Here is a 27646-nt window from a genome sequence, read left to right on the forward strand (position 1 = left end):
GAAGGTCGAGTTAATCCTGCGATTAATCCAAACTTGTTTCGAACAGTATGTGGAAAACTGTGTAAAGTACGTTAAAGTGCCTACAGTTTCAGTTTTCAGAGATACTATAGAATTTTCTCACAAAGCTACACAAAGACTATATGCTCATAACCACCGTAATTGTGAACTGATAAATTGGAGAAGAGGCAGCTAATTAATAACACCCACCGCTAACTATTGGGGTACCCTTGTTTGACAAAATAGTGGGATTTGACCATCGTGCGCGTAACGTATTTATGGTCCCAAAGTGTGAAACGGGTTTTTTTTTGCGGAAACGGAACCCGAGCCCTAAACTCTCAGGCTAACAAGAGTGTATAGTCAGTCCTTGACAAAAATGAAATTGATTGGACTAGAATTAGTAAATGAAGACTGAAATGAAATTGATTGGACTAGAATTAGTAAATGAAGACTGGTTTGATTGTACCACAAGAAGGTAAATAATACAGAAATAAATTGATAATTTATTGATATATATCGATAAGAGCAAAGTGTTTGTTTTTTTTAATTTCGCGCAAAGCTACACGTGGGCTATCTGCGCTATCCATCCCTAATTTAGCAGTGTAAGACTAGATGGAAAGCAGTTAGTCATCACCACCCACTGCCAACTGTTAGGTTACTCTTACCAACGAATAATAGGATTGACCATCACTTTATAACGTCCCACGGCTGAAAGGGCAAGCATGTTTGGTGCGACCGGGATTCGAACCTGCGACCCTCGGATTACGAGTCGCATGTCTTTACACGTTTGGCCATGTCGGGCCCAAGAGCAAAGTGACTTGTGTTCTGTATTATCCCGAAGTCACTTTTGTGTTGCTTTTGACGTTATCCTTACTTCAAGTGACTGTTTATTATTGCTACTCTAAAGTAATTTTTGTTTTGTCTTCAGAAAGGGTAATTTGTGTTTCCTTGCTGGTGTTGTATAAGCCATCAAGTGTGGTTAGGACGCTTGACTCGCAATCTACGGGTCATGGGTTTAAATCCCCGTCCCACAGAGAACACTTGTTCTTTCAGACGTTATAATTTCACAGTCAGTTCTATTATTCGTTAATAAAAGAGTATCTCAAAAGTTGGAGGTGGGTGGTGATGACTAGAGCTAACCTCACCCTAGTTTATCATTGCTAAATTAGGTATTATGAAGTTTGGAATGTGCGTATGTGTATCTTTGCAATGGTGTTAAAATGTTGGTGAGTAGAATAAAATTCACCAAACGACTCCTTCGTCAGATAAGCTATAACATTGTACAATTTCCAAGGCTGTCTTTGAGTTTTAAAAAAGTATGATTTTCTGAATTCAGTGACTGTCGTAGGTATTCTTTTTGAAATATTGGTCAAAATGGTGGAACTGTCTGCTTTATTATCACACTTTCTAATTTTGTAAAAGAGAACTTAACATTTTTACTCGTTTAACATTAATTCTTTAATTGTATGATTAAATATTGGGAATAAAAAAACTTGAAATTTGAATATTCGTTACGGTAAGGTGTATTGGTACATTTTCGCGTGTAATTATTTGTGAAAACTAGAGACTGTACAAAAATGATCCTCAGCGGTCAGCGGTAAATTTATAAATTTTAATGTTTAAATCCGAGGTGTAGTTTCCCCTGGTGTAGTTTCATCTTGTAGCTTTGTCTGAGAAGTAACAATTGTGCAAAAATAGGTTAATAAAAACTGTTTGTTTTGCAATATGCTGCAATTTCAAGTGTATAGCTTGAAATCTAGTATTTTATCGCCATCTATGGGCGATAACTGAGTTTAGGCGGTTTGAAACGATTACCATTGTATTGTTTCTAGCTAGAAAATGAAACTTCTTATGTACATAAATTGTTAAAAAAAAAACAACAACAAAGCTCACACATCCGAAATTTGAAACTTTGAAACAATACTATAAATGTATACTATATTAATATGGCTAATAGTAGTTTTGATGGTAAAATGGGTCTACATTATACAGGACTTGGCATATAACACGGTTGTTTAACACGGGTGCTACAACCGAACCGGACAGTATGTTTAAAAAATGTGTAAAAAAGTACATCTCTATACTGTTGCAGTTAGGTCAAAACGACTACACATATAAGTAATCTTTTCTTTTTTTTCCGTCCATAGCGATGCATTACATCTTATATAACTAAGCATAGATTGAATACCTAATACGACATGTTGCTCGTATGAAGACGCACTGTTTAACCAGATCCAGTTTCGACTAACTACTAGACTGGTTGAGGCCAGATTTGTTTAGTGGTTTATCATCTTGCAAGTCACTCATATTCGAAATATCCAGTTTCTTGAAACCAGGATGGACATTATTTAGTGAAAGAACAAACAGTGTAGTATTTATAGCAGTATATATATATATTTTCTGAATGAGATAAGAATATTTTGAAAAAAAACAACAACAAACAAAAACAACGTGGTGCAGTGCCCTTCAAACCAGATAATGCAACAAACTATATGTTTACGTTTCATAAAAGGAAAAATAGTTGATATCACATACGTGATAATAAATAGAGGTTTATATTATTCACTGGTTCATATTAAACATAATGTACAAACAACAACATGTCATCTGGTTCCTCCTCCAAGGCCATCCCCACTCACCTATCCTTAAGAATTATAGAAAGTTAAACCCATACTTTATTTTTCAGGAAATCATCCATCACCCCAACATTTAAGGCTTCTATAGATGTAGACTTTAGTAGTGGCGTTCTTGTTACTTTGATGAAATGTCCAATAATCGTGTGTTGGTAAAAATTTGTTTTTGAATTTCGCGCAAAGCTACTCGAGGGCTATCTGCGCCAGACGTTTCTAATTTAGCAGTGTAAGACTGGGGGGAGGCAGCTAGTCATTACCACCCACTGCCAACTCTTGAGCTACTCTTTTGCCAGTGAACAGTGGGATTGACCGACACATTATAACGCCCCACGGCAAAAGGGACGAGCATGTTTTGGTGTGACGAGGATTCGAACCCGCAATCCTCAGATTACGATTGAAATATTCTCACCACCTGGCCTGTTGATAAAAATAAAGTTATACACATCTTGATATCGTGTATAGTGTGTGACAGTTTGAATTGAACACAGCTTGAAACAGTAAGTGACTTACGACAAATATTAGTGTTATTGTATCGTCTTGTGGTTTTAGAAATTATTCTGAAGAAGTGAAACCTAGATCGAAAGAGCTTCGAACCCGCAATTCTAATCGCTGAAAAGATACTGTTGTTGTTTGTTTTACTAAGCCACGGTGTGTCAGTTTCAGTTTTTCGGATTAATTTGTAACTTGTGTAAGCTTACATCTTGTAGTTACTCTAGTGCGTTACGTTCCAGATGTAACTTTTTGATATAAAAAGTTTATTTTACAAGTAAACTGAAAATTATTATTATTTTTATTTAAGCCTGTTGTAGTGATAGGTTAAAGTTCAGGTTTTGGAAATCACTTTTCACCAACCTTTTCCTTTCATGTTCAAAAATGGTTTTGTTTTTGGTATGAATATAAAATAAAGGGTGGTTAAACCCAAATGGCTTTGACAGAAGATCTGAAACGACACTGGAGCATGATCGGTTCGAGTGTATGGGAGTTTACAGGGTTGCTGATGAAAGCTGATTTATATCGTCGTAAAAAATAAGAATTTGAGCATAATCTTTAATTAGTGGAATTGAGCGTGTTTACATATTCCCAAGCAGTATTAATCTCTCTACATTCCTTACAGCTGAAACCGTTCGTGAATAGCCATCTTTAACCAACACAAACGTGCGTTTATTACAGCAATTCACATGCCTCCCCCGGAGTAGTAATATGTAATAGCAAATACCTCTTACTCCAAAGGATTAAAACATAAATTACGTTCACGACCACAGTTTTAATGGTGGTTAAGCGAAACATTTAATAAAAATAAAAAAATTATATGAAGAGTGTACTTATCGCGAATGTTTGCCAATAAAGCATTTCAGCGTGCGAGAAATCCACGACGAATGTTTTGTGTGTATAAAATAACTGAAGTATTTTAAACGGTGTAACACGTAAGTTGAGAATTCGTGTGACTATGTTGCTAATATTATTATTGAAAGGACAAGAAATATTTTCGTTTTAAAATAATTTTGCGACGTGATTGAAACTGCCCATTCAAATTTCCAACTACTTTCCCTCGTATGCCTTCATATTAGGCCCGGCATGGCCAGGTGGTCAGGACGTTCGATTCGCGGGTACAAATCCCTATCCTACCAAATACGCTCACCTTTTCAGCCGTAAGAACATTATAAATGCAGTGAATCCCATTCTTCTTTGGTAAAAGAGCAGATCAAGAGTTGGTGAGGGAGGTAGATAACTTGTTGTCTTCTTTCTGCTAAATTAGAGACGTCTGGCGCAGGTAGCCCTCGTGTAGCTTTGCGCGAATTTCCAAACCAAGCCTTCATACTGTATTTTTAGGTAAACAGCTTTCACCTTCAATAAATAACCACAAATAGCCACATATACAACCACTGTACTATTACCATTAACGGAACTTGTATCACATGAAAGCGTTACGTGTTTTTATTCCACCAGTTTCTGGTTTTTGTTTAACCATCTGATTTTGCGTCTGCGATTAAACACTGGACGTTATTAACACCCATTTGTTTTATAAAACTGAATATAGTTATTTTTGAAACAGCTAAATGTCTGGTTGCTCGTCTTTACTAAGTACAGCGAGCTTATTAAAATATTCATATGAAACTACGGAGCACAGCCGCTTTTACATTCGCATCTGATCTGCCCGTGGGACATCTTGTACCTGATTTTATTGTACCGTGAATTGAGTATAGTTAATATTTTTATTCAACGGATTCAACATTGCAAAATGTAAAATGAGACTTTAGGCGGGGCTGACGTAATAAACGGAACCGAACAAAGTAATTAGTCGTAAATAATAATAATAATTTATTTAACATAATAAATCAGAGATTGAAAGTTTCTTGTAACGTATAGTAAAACTTTCAAGCATGTAGATGTTATCAGTGAAGGCGGTCGTCATGGCAACAAATAATGAATGGATACGTATTGGATGCCCTTTGAAGGTGAAACTGCCTGTTCTCATGAAATCAATTGACATGTGATGTGTGTAATTTGGTTCTATTAAAGATAGAGACGAATTACTGACAATTAGTGGAGCAATTATTTTTTTTCTTTCTTTTATATTAATGAAAATAGTAACGTTTGTTTTAATTTTTGAAATCCATTTATTGATTTCATGAACAAAGACAAAATAAACTGTGGTAATAAGTTTGAATACGATTTAACTCCAATTAAATTAGACAACTTCTGTGTACAGATAAAAGGTTTAAAATGCACAGACACACAAACCCAACGTTGACCTACTGAACATTAAAATTTGATTTATTAGAAACGGAGCCTGACCCTAAAAGGATTACATGGCAACACACAACACTGCTGTCATCATGAGTAAGAGTTACAAGGCATTGACTTGTATACATAAATAATTGTAACAGTATTATTAAATTCACCAGTACTTTTATATCTTTAGTCAGATATTAGAGCAGTTTTTATAAATTTTCATACAGATGTTCTGAATGCCATTTTCAGAAGGTCATTAAAAGTAAAAGTTACATATGGTAATGACTGGAAGCTTGCATCATTTTGGCCCTGTGTCTTTGGCCATTCCCTAGGAGGGTGAGCTTATCTCAAAAGATAGTACAACTACCTATACTGATTGGTATGAGTTATGTATATGTTATTTGGAATAGTATGTGATGTATGTAGATTTGGGTTATTGGATACTTTCTGATTTGGTATTGTGATGTATCATAATTCTTTGCCCGTGTCCTGTATAAAAATCTTAGAAAAGTTTCCTCTTCACCTCAACAGCTAGTGTAGTTATGACATGGATCATACAAGTTAGCAAGCACGTAAAGACTTTAAAAAACAAATTTATCTGTGAATAAAAGTTCTATTTATTTTTTCACCTGTATTTTCTTGCTGTCCATGTATGAAATTATTCTCTCTCTTACTTTCCCAAAAACTCCATCCTAGATTATACTTTTAACTACTTGGTGAATATCATTGTACTTGAATACAAAAGATTTATTGAATTTTATCTTTTAATATCATGCAAAAAAACTTTTGATAATTATAAGTTTGTTTGTTTTTATAATTTCTGAAACAGGTAAGGAATTTAACTCCAGAGTATAGCCATTATATTTACCAGTGATAAAATTGTTTTTGTTCTTTTTTCCTTTGATAAAATTTATAATGTATGCAATTTAAATTGTATTATTGAGTGGTCAATAAGTTGTTTCTTAGTGTAAACTTTTAATTTCAAAATATACTTTGATGTGGAATGTATTGATCACCCCAGTATTGCTTATCATTTACCTGCCTGAATAAATCATTGTAATAGTAAACTTTGATCACACAGTACAGGTAGCTAAGACTAAGCCTTATCTAAGCAAGCTACCGTCCACTTGATAGTGTTTGTTCTAACTCACACAGTGAAATATTTGTTTGTTGTAATACGCTTGAGAAAAGAATACACTTTTCTGTAGTTATAGGCAGGTATGCCTCTAGCTCGGTTTTATTGCTGGAACACCAAGGTGAGTATATAAGGAGAGACAGTATTGTTTGAAAAACATTAATGTGGTTTATGTAAGAATGCCTGTTATTTCCATAAAGTAATTAGATTTTCATTCAGAAAGATTATACCTATGAATTATACATTATGAATATTGACTTCTGCCAGGTTTGGAAAGTAAGATAAGCCTGGATTTTATTTTGCTTATGTTGGGAGTGGTGGTGTATAAAAGACATTTTAATAGCAATATTAAATGGCCTTATCACACCAAATTTATTTTTATTTAATTCTATACTAAACAATTTGTTTTACTGCTGGATACTCCTGAAAAAGCTGTAAAGAAACAACACTGATTTTCAGTGAAAGCAAAACTAACAATTTTGATTTTATAAGGTTGTTTATTACTAGTATTAAAAGCCAGGATTTGGTGTGTTTTTTTAATATAAATTTTACATCATTCATTATGGATAGTTTTTCCATAGATAAGGCAGCATAATAGAACTAATTTAACTTTTTTTTTCCAGAAGTTTTTGGAAATGTTTATAATCAACAAATATTGTAGTAATTCAGCACTTAGAAACTGGCTATCTTGTGAAACAAACAGTTTACTGTTCACAGATTACTGTGAAAAACATACAAAAGCTGCTTTCAATTTGTGTTTGTTTAAGGTGTTTTCTTTATCTGCCTATTGTTTAGCAGTACACTTTGCTTTCTCTGTTAAGGTCTTTTACCCCAGAAAATGCCATGTGAATTATTCTGATTAGCTTGAGCTGCCTTTATAAAAATGGGAAGTAAATGTGGTAGTCATATGACCTGAATGAAGTTAATGCCTGCTAGGTATAATCCTATAATGAACTGATCCTGTTTAGTTAAGATGCATAATTGAAAATGTGTGTAGCAAATTGCAGAAGCTAAATTATTCCTAAACCTTGGAAAACTTCTAAAGTATTTATTTTTCTACTCGTGTATCTACAAAACCATTTAAGTCGAGTTACCAAATTTTACCCTATGTTATAGCTGCAACATAATATAACCTACAATAGCAAATGGTTCTCCTTCAATTTTTTTAAAAATAACTTTAACTCAGTTTTTGCTCTGGAAACAATAATTTTTGTTTACTAATGAAGAAAAGTGTGTGATAGAAAACATAACTTTTGTTTTACCTCTTACTCATTTCATTAGTTGTTTTTTTTATTACACATGTACTTTTACAAAACTTTCTTATTAAAAATTTTAAGTTTGGTTTGTGGTTACTCAAAATTGTGAAGTTTCTTTACCAGAATTTGTGAAAAATGTAAGGACCTGCATGGTCAGGTGGTTAAGGCACTCAACTTGTAATCTGAGGGTCGTGGGTTCGAATCCCTATCATACCAAATATTTTGCCCTTTCAGCCATGGGGGTGTTATAATGTTACAGTCAATCCCACTATTTGTTGGTAAAAGAGCAGCCCAAGAGTTGGCAGTGGTTGGTGATGACTAGCTGCTTTCCCTCTAGTCTTACAGTGCTAAATTAGGGACGGCTAGCGCAGATAGCCCTCAAGTAGTTTTGTGCGAAATTCAAACCAAACTCATCAAAAGTGGTTCAGCTAGTTTTTCACATGCAACATCAAAATACCAGATAGACAAACAACTGTTTTACAGAACTGAGGAAAGCAGACAGTTGCTTGTTTTACAAATTTTCTTATAAAATAAATATTTACCAAACCTACAACTTGTTTTGTTTTTCTCAGTTATGAAATTATAGAGTTTCACCAAGTATTGCCAGTTTCAAATATTAATTTTGCTGTATATATGTATCCCCCCCAAAAAAAAAAACTGTCTGTTACATATCTTAAAGGACATTCCAGATGCTTATAATTCACAGTCATGTAAGAGATATTGTACATCAGATCTCATGATTTATAATCACATAAAAGACACTTAACATCAGAACAATGCTTCCTCTAATTTGTAATCCATGTGCAGAATGAAATTTTGATGTGTTTCAGTATCAAGGCAGTGTGAAGATGTGCAACACCAGTTTGTTTGTTTTTTGTGGGTGGAGGGATTATTTCTAGACCATCAACCCTATTGGAAATTTAGGTTTCATTGCAATGCTGCCAGTTCGTAATTTGGGCTTTAGGCCTATTGATTGCTAGAGTTATTAAGGCCATCAAAATATTGAAACAGCTCACCATTACTGAGGATGTGTGTTGTTGTAATAATGAAGTGTGTGGTACTTCATTCTTTGTGTGAAGCTATGCAGTTCAGAGGGAATGCTGCATGAGATCTCATAACTCTGACTAATTTCAAAACTAAATTGGAGTCTCTTGCAAATATTAATTCTAGTAATGTTATTAATATTGTTGTAATTACTATAGAAAGAAAATTCAAGGTCTATTACTGTATATTTTTATAGAGTAGACATAACTTCTGAAAGTCCCAGTTTATTGAACAGTAAATATAGAATCTCTAGAGGGTGTTTCCTAACCTGGGTGGTACTGTTTTGTAGTCGACATTTGTAAAATTCAGGGAAGCAGTGAACTTTAAGTTATATTGGTTAAAATTAAATCATAAGAACTGACTATTATTGCATTACAATTTTAATTTTAGCAAAATATTTTAACTGTCTAAAAGTTTATTTAGAGGGGCAGGAGTGCTCATTCTTTGCTAAAGGGGGGGGTACTGTGACAGAAAGGTTACAAAACACTGCTCTAGAGCAAGATAGTGGATTTGTGTTTTTAAAGGAAAATGTGAATACTAGTAGCATTAGAAATTATTGTTTTTTTGTTGTTTTTTTTATCTTGCCTTATATGAATGCAAATAACTGATATTCATTGGTTTATTTCATCTGTCAATATGTTTTCTGTGTTTGGAGCTATGTCCTTTAGGAATAAATTGTCTGTCTGCTTAAGATGAAATTATGGTATGGTTGAAATTTACCAGAAGTCTAAGAAGAATCGAAAGGTTAATATTTACATTCATGAATATTAATGATTTTCTCAGCAGAACCTCTGCTAATTGTTTACCTATAACTAATAAATTTATTGTTGCTAGTCTTGTCAGCTACCTTCTACTTAAGGTTTTCATTTTGCAAATTAGTATGTAGTTATTTCACACAATTATGTTTGAATTATGGAATTAACAATATTCATTGTGTTAGCTGGAGTTTGTCTAGTGATTGATGCAATTTTGGGCAAAAATTGAGGATAAAATGAATGCAGACTTGTTTCAAGGAAGTACTACATATGATAACTTCAATATATTGTCTTTGCCTAAAATGCCCTTCTCAAGTAAACTATTTGCAAAGTAATATAGAATTTATTACATTTTATTTGTTCTAATTTCAGAAAGTGGATCCAGAATTAATATTCACAAAACAAGAAAAGATAGGGAAGGGTTCTTTTGGTGAAGTCTTTAAAGGAATAGATAACAGAAGCCAGCAGGTTGTAGCTATAAAGATTATAGATTTGGAAGAGGCTGAAGATGAAATTGAAGATATTCAGCAGGAAATTATGGTGTTATCACAGTGTGACAGCTCCTATGTTACTAAGTATTTTGGATCATTTCTCAAGGTGAAAATGGATTACAGTGTTTGTTTCTTAGGAAATAATTGCTTTTCAGGTTTGAATTTTAGTGATTTCTTACATGTGAGTGCACAACATGCTCTCTGTATCATATTTAATTTAAAACTTAACCTGTCTTGGTGAAATATTTTGTGTTGGATATTTTTCATTCTTTTTCTAAGTGTATAGCATAATACATGCAAGACTTGCTTTATATAAGCTTGTTACAAATGTATTTAGAGTTACTACCAACTAAAACTAGTTCAGTTTGTAACTGAGGGAAGGTCATTTGTTTCTGTTGCCTGTGCTTACACATCTGTGAAGGTAGCATCATGCAATAAGACAGACTTTAAGAATTGAAAGATACGTAATCTTAAATTGTATAAAATATAACATGGACATAAGTAATTATAGTTTTGGTTAGTTTTGGGCTTTCCTAACTGAAGAACTGTGGTCTTTTTATATCCTTTTTATCAGGTATGTGGCAATTTTATGTCTTAAATAAAAAGTATATATTATTCAGTTACATTAAAGTAGGATCTATTTATCTGTAGATAAGGTGTTGATGAAGTAATAGTTCCCTATATATTAAGTGCAACATTGAAGGTTTTCTTAATTCATAATCTTACTTTGGAGTATATATTGTTCAATTACTTTAAACCAGGATGTATTTATCTGTAGATAAGCTGTCAATGAAGAAATAGTTCCCTACATATTAAGTGCAACATTAAAGGTATTCTTAATTCATCATCTTATTTTTAAATTATTAGAAGACTTTACAAGTGACCCATACATATACTCTGTATATTTAATAGAAATCTAATTCATGCTCCTTTGGAGAATTTATACTTGACAGTTTGGTATTCGATTAGCTATATATATATCTGGTCCTCTGTAGTGTATATCCACCTTTCTACATGCAGCAGAAATCTTATCTTGGTGCCTGTGAAGATATACCTGACTTGCACACTTGTCCCTCTGTGGGTTAACTATATATGTTATAGAGTATATTTTTGTTTGTTTGTTGCTAAATACAAGGCTACACATTGAGGCATTTGTGCTCTGCCCACTGCACAAAAAAGTCCTATATTTTTTGGCATTAAAAGCCCTCAGACTTACTGCTGAGTCGGTTAAAATGAGGCACTTTATTTCTTCCATAATCTATTCACCTGTCTTTCTGTAGGTTTAATAAAAACTCTTATCTATTTGTTTTTCTAAATGTTTGTTACAGATACACCTCTTTTTGTATTTTGTATCTTATCTCATTATTTCCTTTAAGTAAATGTATACATGACCCATACATAAGCATTTATGTCACATTAATAAATGTAGATTTTTGGTTATTTTTGCCCATTTGTGATGTGTATATATCTGTTGTTGTTTTTTCCCTTAGTACACATATTAATCCCTTTGATAGGTTTTTATGACATTTTCACTTCTGTATCTTAAACATAAATATGTCTAAGTCAGAAAGCTCCACGTGTTATATGAACATTTCTCCAATAGGTTTATTTTGTAAGTTCTGTTTTTCTCATGTATGTAAAGACTACATATGACATTCACATAAATATAATTAAATTCCTCTATTTATAATATAATCGTATTTTAGTTACATTTAATTAAAAGAAAACAACAAACATAATTTTAATGTTAACAATAACTACTTTAAAGAAATTGTAACAAAATACAAGCTCCCTTGGTAGCTGAGGAGTAAATCATATAATGCTAAAAATTGTGTTTAGATGCTTGTGGTTGGTAAAGCACAGATAACCCATTGTGTATCTTTGTGCTTAATAACAAATGACCAAAGTATATGAAATGTTTCATTTTTATTCAGATAATTGTGAGAAGTATATGTTTGTTTTTTAAGGGGAGAGTAGACTTGAGTAAAAATATAAGTATTATATGTCAGTATTTTCAATGTTGCATTAAAACTTTAAAATATGTTCAAGTTTTATCTGAATTTAGAAAACAAGCTTAAAATGAATTAATTAATTAACTATTTAACTTTTTTTATCAACTTTATCTTTAGATATTTATAATTACAGAAAAGTACTGTTGATTATTAATTAATTTTATTTTGTAATGGCTACAGTTATTTTCATATAGAACTAAAGTTTTAAATTTTACCTTTCAGTTATTCAGTTGTTAGGGAACACCTATTAGAGGAGAGAGGCATTCATATTTTTATCTTTGTGAAGAAGTTTTAGTCTTAGTTGGATACATGTATTATTGAATGAAATTACATATTAATGTGTATCTGGTGGGACAGTGGTAAGTTTACAGGTTTACAACAGTAAAATCTGGAGTTTGATTCTCTGTAGCCAACACAGCAGTTAGCCTAATGTGGCTTTGCTATAAATTTAAAAAAACCTTTAATATTTACATGCAGCAGTGTGAAAATAAGTGGTGCAATTATTTAATTTTAACTTACTTTTTTTGGTAGTTAAAGCAGGTAATACAGCAATATAATACAGAATGTATGTATTTTAGTTTGCTATAAAGTTTGATGCAGACTGAAATAAGATAAGCTAATACAACAAATTTACAATGTACGCTTGCTTATCTCGCTTATTTTGTTTATGTTGTTTATATACCATGCTGTTTTTCTAATAAACAACATAAATGTGTTTACCACTAGACCTCTCTTCTTGTATTTTGTTTAAGCTGTTCTCTGGAAATGCTGTTACCCTTGTGAGCATGTTTATCACTAGACTCACTTGTTTATTTCATGTTGTTTAAGCTGTTTTACAGAATATTCTGTTATCCTGAAAAATATGCAAGTCAGAAAATAAAAATATTGTCAGTCAACTTAAAATGTACTTTTCACTGCTACTGTGACATGTCAAAATTATCTTCAACTTTAGGGCACCAAACTATGGATCATCATGGAGTATTTGGGAGGAGGTTCAGCCCTTGATCTCATGAAGGCTGGACAGTTTGAAGAACTCCATATTGCAGTTATCTTAAGAGAAGTGTTAAAAGGTCTGGATTATTTGCACTCAGAACGCAAGTTACATCGAGATATCAAAGGTATTACAAGAAGTCTTGTGTTAAAAATCTCAGTCTGTACATAAAGGTGTTTGTATGATGAAGATTGATTGGGTGTGCTTAATTTAAGACCTCTTATTAAGAAATTCTATATATAGTGAGTAGTTACCTTAGAATTGATTATTGGCATTTTAAGTAATCTTATGATAAAAGAGAAAACATGCTGAAGTTTCACCCTCTTACTCTTGTTTATAACTTGAGCATTCCTACTGGATGTATGTAAATAATTGATTCTTTGCTTGGAAAGATGTTTTTGTTTACACTTGGATCTAAACACATGGACACTAGAGCCAGCTGTTTCAGTGGTATATCATAAGTTGCTGTTGGATGGTAATCTAGTCCATTCATCTAAATATTTATCTCTTGTTGATAAGAGGAGGATGAAAATAATTCTCATACAAATATTGTTTGATTTCAAGCAGTTCTTCTCTGTTATTAATAATGTTGTAAACTTAGTACACAGGTATTTTTGAAGAGTTTTCTTCAAATATAGATGTTACATGATTAAATGAATAAATAGTCCTATGAAGATTGGCTTTATGATACAGTGTAACTTACAAAACACCACTATCAATAGTGATGTTAGTATCTAAGAATATTTTGTATGTATTCTGCTGTAAAGTTATTTTACAGTATTGTTTGTTGAGGTAAGTGAGAAATTGTTCTACATGATTCTGATGTCTTAGTATAAAGGTTTAAATTCTTTTGTGAAGTTCTACAGCCATTATTCTTTTTATAAAAGCAAAACAAAAAGTTAGCTAATTTTGGTGTAGAGTTGGATTGCATCTAGCTATTCATAATTATTCCCATTGAAAGTAAAATGAGATCATTTGATAGCAGTGTTTGACAAAACTCAAATAACTGAATTGTGAATAAAATTTCAGTTCTTTTTTATATTTTTTTCTCCATTTTTTAATGTTTAACAAATTTTTGAAAACCAATTTATGTATTCTGTTGATAGCTCCCCCTCTGTATAGACTTAAGTTTGCACATATTTTCATAGTAACATCAAAGTTAGCACAGAATACCTCTATCAAACTGTATCCATTTGAAGTTGTTAGTAAACTTGGTGCTGTTTACTGATGTGCATCTATATAAATGTAATGGTACTGTCTGTTATATATCAATGTAACTGATCTGCAGGGTGTGAATAGATCTTCACCAAAATTGGTATGGAAATTCATTAGATCCATGTGGGGTTACATACAAATTTTCAGTTTTGAATTTTTTATTTTGCAGCATGTGTGAGCATTTTTCCCTATTGATGGATCTTCGTCAAGTTTAGTATGGAAGTTCATTGGGTCTGTGGGGAGATGCATAAAATTTTCAGCTTTGCATTTTGTGTTTTGCAGTTTTATGGGTGTTTTTTTACAATTATATATATTTTAGGAAGCAACCCTTCATGTCATAAGATAATCTTTTATTAATCATGAATTTAAATAACTTCCATTCAGGTGGTGGTTGCTTCATCTAGTTATTAATAAACTTCTTCAGTAATGGAATAAAAGTTTTTAGGCATTCATTGTAAGTATCAATTTCAGAGACAATGGGTGTAACTAGACTTATCTTCTTTGTGAATCACAGGGACTCTATATAATATAGTGAAAAAATCAACATTATAGAAAATTTTATTCAAACAGAAGCCAGAAGATGAATCTTTTTTTCTCTCTCTTTCTCTTTTTTTTTGTCTTTCTTTTTTTTATCATCATCATGAGAGAAAATATTTGAGGTTTGGCAAAAAACTATACTGGATTAATAGACAAGTATTTGACATGGCTTATTGTATCTTATCAACATATGAAAACACAGAAATGTAAGTTTAGAGGTTTAACCTTTGATATTAATGTGTTGTACTGTTGTGTTTAATAGGCTCATTGTTTTTATCTGATAAGAGTTTGTGTACTTGTAGATATCTACAATATTTTAGGAATGTATCATCCTATCTTGCTTCATTCATTTACGAAGGTTTTTAGTGTGCTGAGGCATTCTGAAGCGAGGGAAATCGGTTTGTGTAATAGTGTAGGTTTAACTAAAGTTTGTGTAGATAAACTGGCAGAGAAATGCTTATCATAACTAGTTTGTGGCATTTCAGAAAATCAAAATACAAGCTTTAATGTGTATATTAAATATTTTTATGAGGAAATTCATTAAATAACAGTTTCGCATTATAATTCAAATGCAATGTGACTATGCAGTGGCATGAAATGCTAAGCTATTAAAGGAATTAGGCTTTTTTTAGGTTCACAGGAATAACCATGCTTGAAGTTATTTTCCTATTTTCAGTCATAGATTCTTAGCATTTGCCTACAATAGTTTTTAACTCAGCTGATAAGTTATAGTACTGAATGACAGACTTTCTGAACTTTGATTGTTTCACACAGAAGATGGATTTGAGTCACTATTATCTTGTATCTGATTTAAAATCCATAACAGACTAACTGAAAGGGATGTGAAGAAAAAGTATGTAAATATCTCTTCAGGAAAATGTCATTTCAGTTATACCTACTCATAAACCTCTTCTTACCCAGCATGGGGATATATGGAATTAATGTTACAATAACAAAGTATGTGTGTTATATTTCTGTTGATTGGTTTTGAATTTTCTAGCTTAGTCTATTACATTATTTGTTCTTTGTGAAATGCATTCTTCTTAACATTATACTTTAACCACATTTTAAATCTTTGTTTCATAATTCTTTGTTAATGCTAATGTTTTGTTTTCAATACATATTAAACTCCTGTTATGCATCTGTTGTTTTTATCACTTAGGAAGTGTTTGGTAACTTTCATTTTGTTAGTATGTATTCTATTATTATTTGTCCACATAAGTAAGATATAATTGAAGAGCAACACATTTGTTCTCCTACAACAAAAAACTTTGAGATTGGTAGATTCTGCCATCTTTTCTGCATAGTTTTTCATTGATATCTGTTTGTAAATGTATTTAAACACATCCATCTTACCTTCTTCTAGCGGCCAATGTCTTGTTATCGGAAATGGGAGATGTAAAGTTAGCAGATTTTGGTGTGGCTGGACAGTTAACTAATACAACCAGTAAACGGAACACTTTTGTCGGAACACCATTTTGGATGGCACCAGAGGTTATTAAACAGGCTGCTTACGACTCAAAGGTTTGTAACTAGTTCCTTGGTTATAAAAACTTTCTTTCTACTCTTCTAAGTTTTTACATTGTCATAACTAAATGGGTACATCCTGCCCCAAGGGTTATATTGCACCACTAAATTAAAAAGTAATTATGGAAAGATATCTTGTAGTAATTCTTCCTGAAAAATAAAAACAAAAATTTCAGAGTTTACATTTATTCAATAAAAAGTTTCATTCATTTAATGTTAAATACAATATTGTTTTTAAAAACAAAATTCTAATTTTGGGTTGATTTCAAAAAACATTGGTGTTTGTAAGTTCTGAATTTATTCTAAGTATAATACAGCAGTTATAGCATTCCATGAGAAATTTTGAAATAGTTTCTAAATTGAATCTCATAACTTTAATACAAGTGTAATTGTATCAGTTTTTGCCAGTCACTACTTCTCAACCTCATTTGTCATGGGATAATGGAATTGTCTATATCTCAGCTTTGGAAGGACACATGCAGGTTATCCAAACACTCAAACTCTTTTTTTTTTCTAAGATTAAGAAAAGCTGGCTTCATATGGTACTTTAGTAGAATTCTGATATTGCAGTGTGGTCAGAAATGTTTTTCAGGGCACAAGATACTTTAGGCTTAGTTTATTTTGCACTTAACCATATCAAGTTTCATTTCACTTAAAAAAAAACCTCTCATTAATAATTTCACAAGATTTATTTGCTTATAATTTAGTTATTTTTATTGTACACTGTTGATCACGAACACAGTAACACTTTTTTTAAAATATCAGAATGTGGATATAGTTTACAAGAATTATAGGACCACATAAAGATCAGCTGTTGGAATCTACAATAAGACAACATTTTTTCTTTTGTAAAAAAAGCAATTCTTAACAATGAAGTCATTTTAAGTTTTCAAAGCTGCAAGTTCACAGAAATATCATTTATAAAATAAGATATATATAGGCACTAAGTAATTTCTAGAAATTTCCTTTCAAGTTTCAAACAGTTTCATCCAGGATTTTGTTGGATTTTATTAAAACAAATCGTACATTGTGTAATTTGAATCAATATGAAAGTTTATCCATGCCCCAAATAGTTTAACCCAGCTAATGTTTGAGAATTGTAGAATTCATATCAAGCCAGGGGTGATAATTTTATGCATTTATGTTGGATGAATGTTTTTTTATTAGCCACCCTTGTGTACTATTAAAGTTTTTATATTCTCTGTTAAGGATTTTTTTCTTTTGTAGAAAATATACAAATAATAAAAGTGAGTTAAAGATTTATTTGAAGACCTGATGATATTTGAACATACTGATTTAAGTTTGTAGGTTGTTTGAATAAGCTTTAATGTAGTTTATACATTTCTAAGATTTTTACAGGTTTGAATATTTATTCCTGTTTTTTAAAATACTTTGGAAGTTGTTATGATTATTTTTGTAAATACTTATTTTTGTATGTGATAAGAAATGTTGTTAACCAAAGTTGTAACAGTAGTAACCTGGTAGTGATGTAGATTTGTTTTCTAAACTTTCAGTCTTGTTCTTTTATTGGGTGTAATTAACCCACCATGAAATACTTTTTGACAATACATCATATACTTCTTTCTTTTATCAGACAATGATATAAGTTGTTAAGGAAGTTCTACAGAATTTTTCAGTTCTTTCAAACCTTAATAGTATTGCAAAAAAACAACAAAGAATTGAAAATACATAGTGTTTTAGTGGTAATTTTGTGTGTTTGTACATCCTCTTGTAATTAAACACATAGAGCAAATACAATACAATATTTTTCTTTCTACTAACAGGCAGATATTTGGAGTTTAGGGATAACAGCCATTGAGTTAGCTAAAGGTGAACCACCTAATTCTGACCTCCACCCCATGAGAGTCCTGTTTCTTATTCCCAAAAACAATCCACCTCAGTTAACTGGGAATTATAGCAAACAGTTTAAGGAATTTGTGGAGGCTTGTTTAAATAAGGACCCTGAAAATGTAAGTCTTAGTATTTTTATGAAAAGATGTAATCTTTAAGTTCATGGATACTGATCGTACCACTGTTTTTTGTTATTTTTGTTTTTTTATCCAAAACAAATTAATCTTATGTCAAAATATTCTTTTAAATTCCTTTTAATTATCTTGTAGAAAGTTTTTCATTGAGGTTTTGCTCTTCATTTTATTTTTCTTCAGTTCTATACATAAAAGAAATCATTACTTTCTGTGTTTGATGCTTTCAATCAACAGCGAGTTAATAATGTTTATCACTTTCTGATCTTAAAATAACTATTAAAAGTTTAGTAAGGTAGCCCTAAAACATCCTTGTTTTGATAGCATTGTAGGTTTTAACTAGGGAATCAACCTTTTTGTTACATTTATTGTGATATAATTAATAACATTATTTGGCATAAATAGTTGTTGAAAAGTAGGTATTATTAGATGTTGTTATAACAATAGAGGGAGCTACTCAGGAAATTGGAGAAATGAAAGTGTAATTAACCTTTAGAAACCTTTTCTTTCAATGAGTTGAAAACATGTTGTCTTTAACTTCCATGCTGCGAAACATTTATTAGTTTGAAAGAAAATCTTCAATACGTGGGACAAAAAAAAAGGATTTGACAGTAAATTCTATTTTGTGTCTTTTTGAAATCTACAAGTAAAACCTGAAATTTGTTTTCATGAATTAAATTATATATTTGATCCAAGGTCTTAAATATACAAATAATTTCATGATACTCAAGCTGTTGTGTTTTTATAGTATTAGGTTGAGGAATAATTCGTGAGCGTTTTTAAATAATTTCATTCAAGCATTACATGCAAAACTATACAATACTTCAATGCATGAACACATTACACCCAAAACATTTATTATGATACTTTATTTCATGTAATACCTAGGTATATAGTATGCATTGTTTTAAACGAAATTGCAAGATATTAAATGCGAAAAGCAGATGGTGTCGAAAATGCTCGATTTTGTCCACTTGACAGTCCATTTAATGAGCTGAAAATAAAAGCAAAAATTAAAGACATATGAAAATCAAACACACCATCTATTAGAGCAAAAAATTATCTACCAAATGACATGAAATATTTTGCGAAAGCGTTTCATTTATGAATATATTTGTTTAACTTGAAAAAACGCTCACGAATTATTCCTCAACCCAATAGATTGGTGTTCATAGTTTAACTGTTATTAGAACTTTTTCATGGAAAAACCACATTTTAACTCTTTTATTATTATAACTATGATAAGAGGCTTATTAATAATTTCTGAAATATTTTAAGTGTTGTGGAAACTTAGTGAAGAGAAGGAGAAGAATATTATGATAAATAAATATGATAAAGGAATTTTAGTGCTTGACAGAAAAGAACAAAACATTTTTTCTGGTTGTTTTAACTGTGAGTTCTTATGATGCAGTATTACGTACAATTAGGAAAATAAGAAAAATGATAACTCTACAATTTTGTAGGTTTATAAATATGTTATAACATTAAAAAACTAACATGTATACAATAAGTTACACAAGTGTACAGTACTTTTTTTTTGGTAGATCCACGTAGCAACAGTCTCTCCAATTCAACATAATCACGTGAAATATTGTATGTTGAATTTTAGCTTCAGGTTGTAAAGGAAAAATTTAAATTGACATTAGATGTACAATTACAAAGGTTTGCTGTTCTGACATCAACTGTACTAAAACTTGTTGATATTTTATAATTGGTTTCCAACAGTTTTGAAAAGCATGAGGCTTACAAAGTTAATCTATATTAAACTTACAAACTCTTTTGAGTCATAAACAAAAATCCAATAATAGCTTATAACAAAAAAACTACAATTAATATCTAGGTTTAAAAACTGAGTTCAATACAGAAATATCTGTCTGAAATGACTACTTAAACCAAACTTCTTCCTCTCTTTCTTTTACCAACTGAAACTCCAGACTTTTTATATTGAACTCCCTAAACATCATTACAAAGAAAATGCGTAATAAAAACAAACTTAGTTACATCCATTATCAGTCGATAACAAGCAGTTTTTTACAAAACTACAGCATCATAATAACACAATAAATAGTGATTTTAATATTTCAAAAAGTATAATGTTAAATATGACCAAATGACAATCATTACTGTAAAAATATAAGTACAGAAAGAAAAAAAAGACATACTTGTTTTTAGGAGTTGTATTTTAGTAAACCTCAATTTCCTGAACAAGTTTTGAAAAATAAATTTTTCAGAAAAAGAAAGCTGTTAACAGTGCTACACATTACATATTAGCTTACAATTAAAGCAAACTGTGTACCTAGAATGAAACTAGAGATCAACCTGGCAAACAGTCTAACTAATTAAGTATATTTTTCTTAAATTCCTAGTTATAAAAACTAGAATGCCTTGTTTTATTAGCTGAGTATCTGACAGTGTTTGTTCAGTGTAGAGATTCAGGTTAGTTGTAAGTACATATATTAAACTAACAATGCAAAACAATCCCAATAAGAATAGTATAAATATAAAAAGATAAATGTAAGTAATAAATTCAGTATATTAAATAGTCTAACCATTACTGTTAACTATATATAAATCATCTAATGTATTTCATTTAAGAAACACTAGTTGTTGGTTTGAATTAATGTCAACATCAAATTAAATTTCTTTGAAAAATTACCAGTTAACATCACTATAACTGCCTGATTTTTCTCCATAATATGCTTTTGAACAAGTGAAACCTTATTACACTTCTCAGTAGTATAAATTTAGTGAATGAGTGGCACTTGTGACACATTTACAACAACATATTACTGTTTAAACTATGTTGAGTTAGAATCAATAATGTAGCTATAAAGGAATGAAAAACTGATAAAAACTTATAAGAAATTATAAGAATATCTGAATCATCCATGAAAATATAAAAATGATAAATGTAATAGAAAGAAAACAATATGGTGAATATACAATCAAGTGCAGGTAACACTGACACTTACAAAACACAGAACTGATTTCAGGGAATAATAAGTAAGATTAAATCTTCTGTAAAAGTCAGAGGAAAGATACAACATTAATATCACAAATAATTATCAAGAATTAATGTAACTAAGCTAATTACTTCATGTTGTAATACATTGAACTATTAAGCAGTTATTATTAACTACATATTTGTATTGAAAATTTTCATCTTTACTGTGTGATTAGTGATGCTGCTATCTAAATAGGTGTATTGTGTACATGTATTGAAAGTGCTTTTTCCTAAAATGATTGGTGGGTAAATATTTTTTGGATTGCTTTCAGAAAACTTTGAAAATTCAGTATAAAAAATGTATCTACATATATATTTTAAAGTTAACCTTGGAAAGTGAAACTTTTCTTTGTTCAGATTTTTAATCAGTCAGACAGTAGTATAATTTTATTGTAAAATTTTATGTGAAATGAATCTTTTTGTCTTTCAGAAAATTCCTCTATGGTACCTTGTTGTACAAAACATAAGTCATTCTATGCAAAAGTTAATACTTTGCTTTTCTGTTTTTGTACTAATTAGTTTGATTATATTAACACTGAGAAATTATAAGTTTCAGCCTTCTTTTTCTGGTTACTTTTGGTGGTGTAGGATGCTTTATTAAAGAATACTCGTACTAACAAAGGTGATGTTCACTCAACTTAGTTCATTGTAGAGAGGAGAAAATAATTATGTAAAACATCTTTCATTCTTCAAAGTTCTGTTTACATTAAAAACACTTCCTTTGTGCAATCTGACTCTGGTCTTTGTCATTAAATTATAAAACATATGAGTAGTTTCACTTTCACCTGTTCTCTATCCTGAATTTGATGGCAAGTCCTAGTTTTAGACATGTTTTAGTATAGTACTACCACAATGAAGGGCTCAGCATGGCCAGGTGGTTAAGGCACTCAACTCTGTTATCTGAGGGTTGCACGTTCGAATCCCCATCACACAAAACACGCTCACCCTTTCAGCCATGGGGGGCATTATAATGTGACAGTCAATCCCACTATTTGTTGGTAAAAGAGTAGCCCAATAGTTGGCAGTAGGTGATGATGACTAGCTGCCTTACCTCTAGTCTTACACTGGTAAATTAGGGACAGCTAGCACAGATAGTCCTTGAGTAGCTTTGTGCGAAATTCAAAACAAACAAAATCACAATGAAGCTCAACTCTAACTTCAAATCTGCTTTTTTACTTCATGTAGTAAATACTGCAGTTGTTTGTTTGTGTTTGTTTATTCATCTGTTGTTGTTTTTTTAATTAATCTAGAGGCCCACAGCAAAAGAACTTCTAAAGTTTCCCTTCATAAGGAAAGCTAAAAAGAATTCATATCTGATGGACCTGATCGAAAGATACAAACGGTGGAAAGCTTCTGGTGGTGGACAGAGTGACAGTGACTCTGAAGCCTCAGACTCGTAGGTTCTTTATTAAAACTTTATTTCATTATGAACTTGTGAAAAAATGTAAGCTAACTGTAGCCAAACTAAAATTACGTAGGTAAGTAGCCTGTACATCAATAAATGCAATTCTGTATAACAAACAGATTATAAATATTATAAATCAAATAATTAGAAAACTTATGAGGATTTGATTGCATTGAATAATCATTTCGGTAAAATCTATGTTGGTCCTTTTGTGACCATAATCTGTGGTTTCAAAGCTAATATTACTCATAAATGTTTGTCCAAATATTAACCCTGTGTGGACAGACGTAGGTCAAAGCATGGACGCAATAACCTTTTACAGAGTTAGCCACTATTACATTTGCCATACATTACTGGTTTAGTAGTAGAAAGGAGAGTAAATACCTGATACAGTATATAGGGACAGTGAAAAAACATTAGATATGCATTTCACAAGTTCCAGAGGTTATACAAGTAGAACATGTAAAATAAACTGTGATGACTTAAAATACCTTTACTCTCTACATTTATATTAGTTTGCACTCCAACCTACCCAAATCAGACAGATGTCACTGCACTGTCATGTACGTTTTACTTATATGGTAACTTTAATAAAGCTATACAATGAGGTAGTTCAGTCTAATTGTGTCAGTGAATACACTGGTTTCTGGCATAACTATTTCTCATCACTCATAACATACAAATTGAAGTACTAGAATGATGTTTGGTAAGGGTTCTGATCTGTACTGTAAGATGGGTCTAGGCCACACTGTTTATCCATTTACATTAAGAAAGAACAAATCTCGTACAAAGATACTGGGGCTTGCTGATTACTGTCACAGGTATCATTTTCCAACTAAATGGTATAATTATTGTAATTTAGTTTGAAAGTTTAAAAAAATCTGATCTTAAAATAATTTGCCTTAATATTATAGATCTATAATAATAAGGTTGAATGGAACTTGTCTCACTCACCTCAGATTGACACCCATGAACTTTAGGTCCTGGGTGTCAATGCATTATATAAATAGCAAATTCTGTAGTACATGAATCTAATTCCTTCTACAATTTTATATAGATATATGATGTTATTTCAAAAACTTTAACGCAGTAATATTGTAAGAAACCATTTTGATTAACCTTGAGGTTATGGAGAGTGGTTGTGGTTTTTTGTGTTACAGGTTAGCCTTATTTAGTAGGTGACATCGAGATTTTGTAAAGTATACCAACTTCATGTAGTTATCATATATAACAAACCAGTCAGGATAAGTTTTTTGTGGTAGATGACATCTAAATTTCGTTATGCTGTATAACAAATAGACTAAAATAATCACATGTAACAAACCAGTTTTATTTGGTAGATGACATTTATATTCTATATTATACAAAACCAGTTTGGACAATTAATTGTAAATAATAAGTACTTTCTGTGGTTTACCTGTATAAATTAAATCATCAATATAAATCTGAGCAAGCCATGGTTTTTACTCACATTGTAATTCTGGAAGGAAAAACCAAAGGCAAAATTATTTTATCAGTGTAAAATAGCATTTGATGAAAATTTGTGAGTGACTTTTGTTTATTTGAATGACTGTAGTAAAGTTAGATTAAAACCATTTGAAATATTGTTTCACTAAGATATCTCACAACTTAAAAAGCAGTCCCAGGAGTTGTTTATACGTTACAATGGCAGGCTAAAAACTAAAATAAGAAAATTGATTGAGTGTTAGCAGTCCTAAGAGAATCACCTAATGTGATGCCAATAAATTGATAGTTTATCAACATAGATCTTCCAGTTGAGATGGAAAACCAAACTGGAAGCAAAAACATTCTTTTTCAGACACATTTGTCAACTGATGTATCACCATATGGTTTTTAGTTTTCCCAGTATGGTTTATAAATTCTGAAAAAGGTACTGAGAAAAAGATTTGGCAATTTTACTGAATAGCTACTTATTTACTTTCATACCTCCACCACTCCAAAAAAATGAAAGAAAGGGTTCAATAATGTAGTTAACTTTTCCTTTTTCAGATTAATTTAACAACCTCATTATTTAATCATTTTATATGTAAGACTTCAAACACAATACTTCAGCAATGTCCATTTCTTAGGGATGAGTCTAAAGCCAATGATACATGGAAGAGTTGGCGGTGGGATCTCGGTACAGTCAAGGGCCCAAATAATCAGCTAGATCTTCAGTCAAGCCCTTATAACATGGAGGAGGAGATAAAAGGTCTGTCATTAGTAAAAAGTCAACAGAATGGAGAATCCTCCCCAGTTTCACCCAACTTCCAGAAAGACATTTCCATTTACTTACGACAATCAGAGGAAAAAATGTCAACATCTCCTGTAAGTTATTTTGAAAATTATTCGAAGGTTCTTAAAACTCTATTAGAAGGGATATTTGTGACAAAGTTTGTCAAAGTTCACACTTAGGTTTACAGGGTAGTTAATGTACACAGTTAAATATAGTCCAGTAATGAATATGTAGTGTAGTTTTATGTTGTAACATACACATTGAAATACTATACTTTCATCTAATTGATGGATGTTGTACAACTGAATATTAATATGTAAAGCATTGTAAAGATTAATGTATTGCATCTGAGTTTTCTTTTTGTATGTGTATCTTGTTTAAAATTTAAAGTGTTAAAGGTGTTTTGTACAGTGAATCAACATTTAATTTTCCTTTTCAGCCCCGAACATCTGGTGGTCCATCTGCACCTGTTGGACATCATAAGGGAAAAGAGCGTGAGGTTAAAAAATCACACGGTCAAAAACAAGACAAAGAAAGAGAGGTTAAAGATGGTTTTGAGCAAAGACATAGAGAACCAAAAGAAAGTACTGACCATAAACATCGAGAGATAAAAGATGGATTTGATCATAATCATAAGCAACGGGAAGTGAAAGATGGGTTTGATCATAAGCTACGGGAAGTTAAAGATGGGTTTGACCATAAGCAACGGGAAGTGAAAGATGGGTTTGACCATAAGCATAGAGAAGTTAAAGATGGATATGATCACAAGCATCGAGAAATGAAAGATGGGTTTGACCTTAAACATCGTGAAATGAAAGATGGCTTTGACCAGAAACATCGAGAACGCATTGGAGACCATTCCTCACGAGATCATGAGGTCAGAGAACTTGGTGATAATAGAGATCGAGAGAGAGATTCACATCTTTCAAAATTGCCAGTGTCACCTATTTCTCCCACAAAAATAAGTGCAACGAAAGGAGCTCCAACTGTGTCAACTGTTTTACATTCCCTTACTCTTGAGGTAATTTCTTTATTGTATTCAATGGAAATTTCTCTTGAATAATGCTTCTACATCAAAGCAGAAAAGAATGTGTGAACTTAAATATGGAAAGGAAATATCAATTATTTGCTTCTGGCATAAAATAATGGGTTCTATATTCTTTCCTTCTTACTGTTAGGTAGTTTTTAATCACATCAGTATGCCAGTTAAAACACCTTTCTTTTTTACAATCGATTTTGGTGCAAACCTAATTTCTCACAAGATTTTAAACTTTTAATGTTTTGTAAAGACCCTTGAAAACAAACTTTAAATCAGTAAAGATAAAATATCCTTTTTATTTCTGTGTAACTAATATTTATCTGAAGGAAGACCCCAAACATTATATATATTTTTTGTTTTATTTAACTAGTTTCTTTGAAAATTAGACCTAATTGCCTTTTTTGTTTGTTTTTTTAGGTATAAATAATCAACTGTTTCAATAAACCCACAAGTGATCAAAAGTAGTATTGCTACACATGTTTATGATTGGTGAAAAAAACTAGTACAGAAACCAACTTAAGACTCATTAGAATATGTTTAAATTATTAAGCTGGTTTTAGTAGTCATACTGATGACATCCAGATTATTCATAATGGCCTTCTTACAGATCTGTCAAGGGCCAGAAACACTTCCACTCCTAAAATATAACTATACACTAACAAAAATTACAGTTTTGATTTCAAATCATCCATAAGTTACCAAAAACTAATAAAACTCTTTAAGTTTGTGGTTAAATTATAATGTTCATTTTTATACACAGAAAAAAATATTTTTGTTGACTTGTATGTTCTTTCATAATTTCATCCTTGTTTTAGCCTGTTATTCAATCCATGAGTTGGACATAAATAACACATTACAAATATTTTAAAGTAAGAAGTTTTTTTTCAAGTAATTCTGCTATTAAAGAACACATTTATAATTTTTTTATAGAAGCTTTATTTCTAATTATAAGTCTTGAACTAAGTTGACTGAACTAAAGACTGTATTGCTAAGACAGCCAGCCCACTTTCTATCTTTACCAGCATAAAGGAATGTGGACTGTGGTTTTAGCTGGTTTTCCCTAGTAGGAATGCATGGTCCATCTCTGTTCCTTTAGTCAATACTAGTGAAAGTGAACATATTACATGAATTAAATAAAAAAACAATTCAAAAGGAAATTACATGAAGAAATTTAGTCTTCCTGATATTTTTCTATCTTTACCAGCATAAAGGAATGTGGACTGAACCACGTGGTAGTTTGGTTTAATAACATTTACCAAACTACATGTTTATATATTCAGTTTACATATTGCACTTAGGAATGTTTTTTTTTCTATTTTCTTTGATAAGAGTTCATGTTGAAGGGTGAAATATTTGTTCTTTAGTGATTTAAAATAAATAAATGGCCACATTTACTGGCAAGTGTTTAAGAAGCTTGAGCCATTTACAAGTCTTTGTGATATCACATATGTTACTGATAGAAAACCTCACTTCCTGTAACTTAAGCAAAAGGAAAAAAAATGATTGGGTACCACATTAAAATCATTAACATCAAAACAAATTTTAAAATAATACCTTATTAATTTACTACATTCCTATAATAATGCAGCTAGGCATACACATTATACACATGTGTATAATGTGTTGTTTTTTTGTGCTTTTTATAATTTCAGTG

General features: G+C 31.2%; 1 protein-coding gene across 6 annotated transcripts in view; it reads left to right on the forward strand.

The window, feature by feature from the left end:
• Positions 1-27646, forward strand: part of LOC143240325 (germinal center kinase 1-like) — a 104953-nt gene that overhangs the window by 71597 nt on the left and 5710 nt on the right. For 5 of the 6 annotated variants that reach the window (XM_076482570.1, XM_076482572.1, XM_076482573.1 and 2 more), the window contains exons 2-8: positions 9926-10150; positions 13009-13174; positions 16166-16323; positions 18111-18296; positions 22563-22708; positions 24808-25045; positions 25393-25974. In XM_076482570.1, coding sequence (XP_076338685.1) covers positions 9926-10150; positions 13009-13174; positions 16166-16323; positions 18111-18296; positions 22563-22708; positions 24808-25045; positions 25393-25974 — 1701 coding nt within the window. Of the gene's footprint in view, positions 1-6482; positions 6620-9925; positions 10151-13008; positions 13175-16165; positions 16324-18110; positions 18297-22562; positions 22709-24807; positions 25046-25392; positions 25975-27646 lie in introns of those variants that run through there. The other variant, XM_076482571.1, reaches the window with a different exon arrangement.

The sequence above is a fragment of the Tachypleus tridentatus genome, chromosome 13 (assembly GCF_004210375.1).
Source record: "Tachypleus tridentatus isolate NWPU-2018 chromosome 13, ASM421037v1, whole genome shotgun sequence".
Classification (NCBI taxonomy): domain Eukaryota; kingdom Metazoa; phylum Arthropoda; class Merostomata; order Xiphosura; family Limulidae; genus Tachypleus; species Tachypleus tridentatus.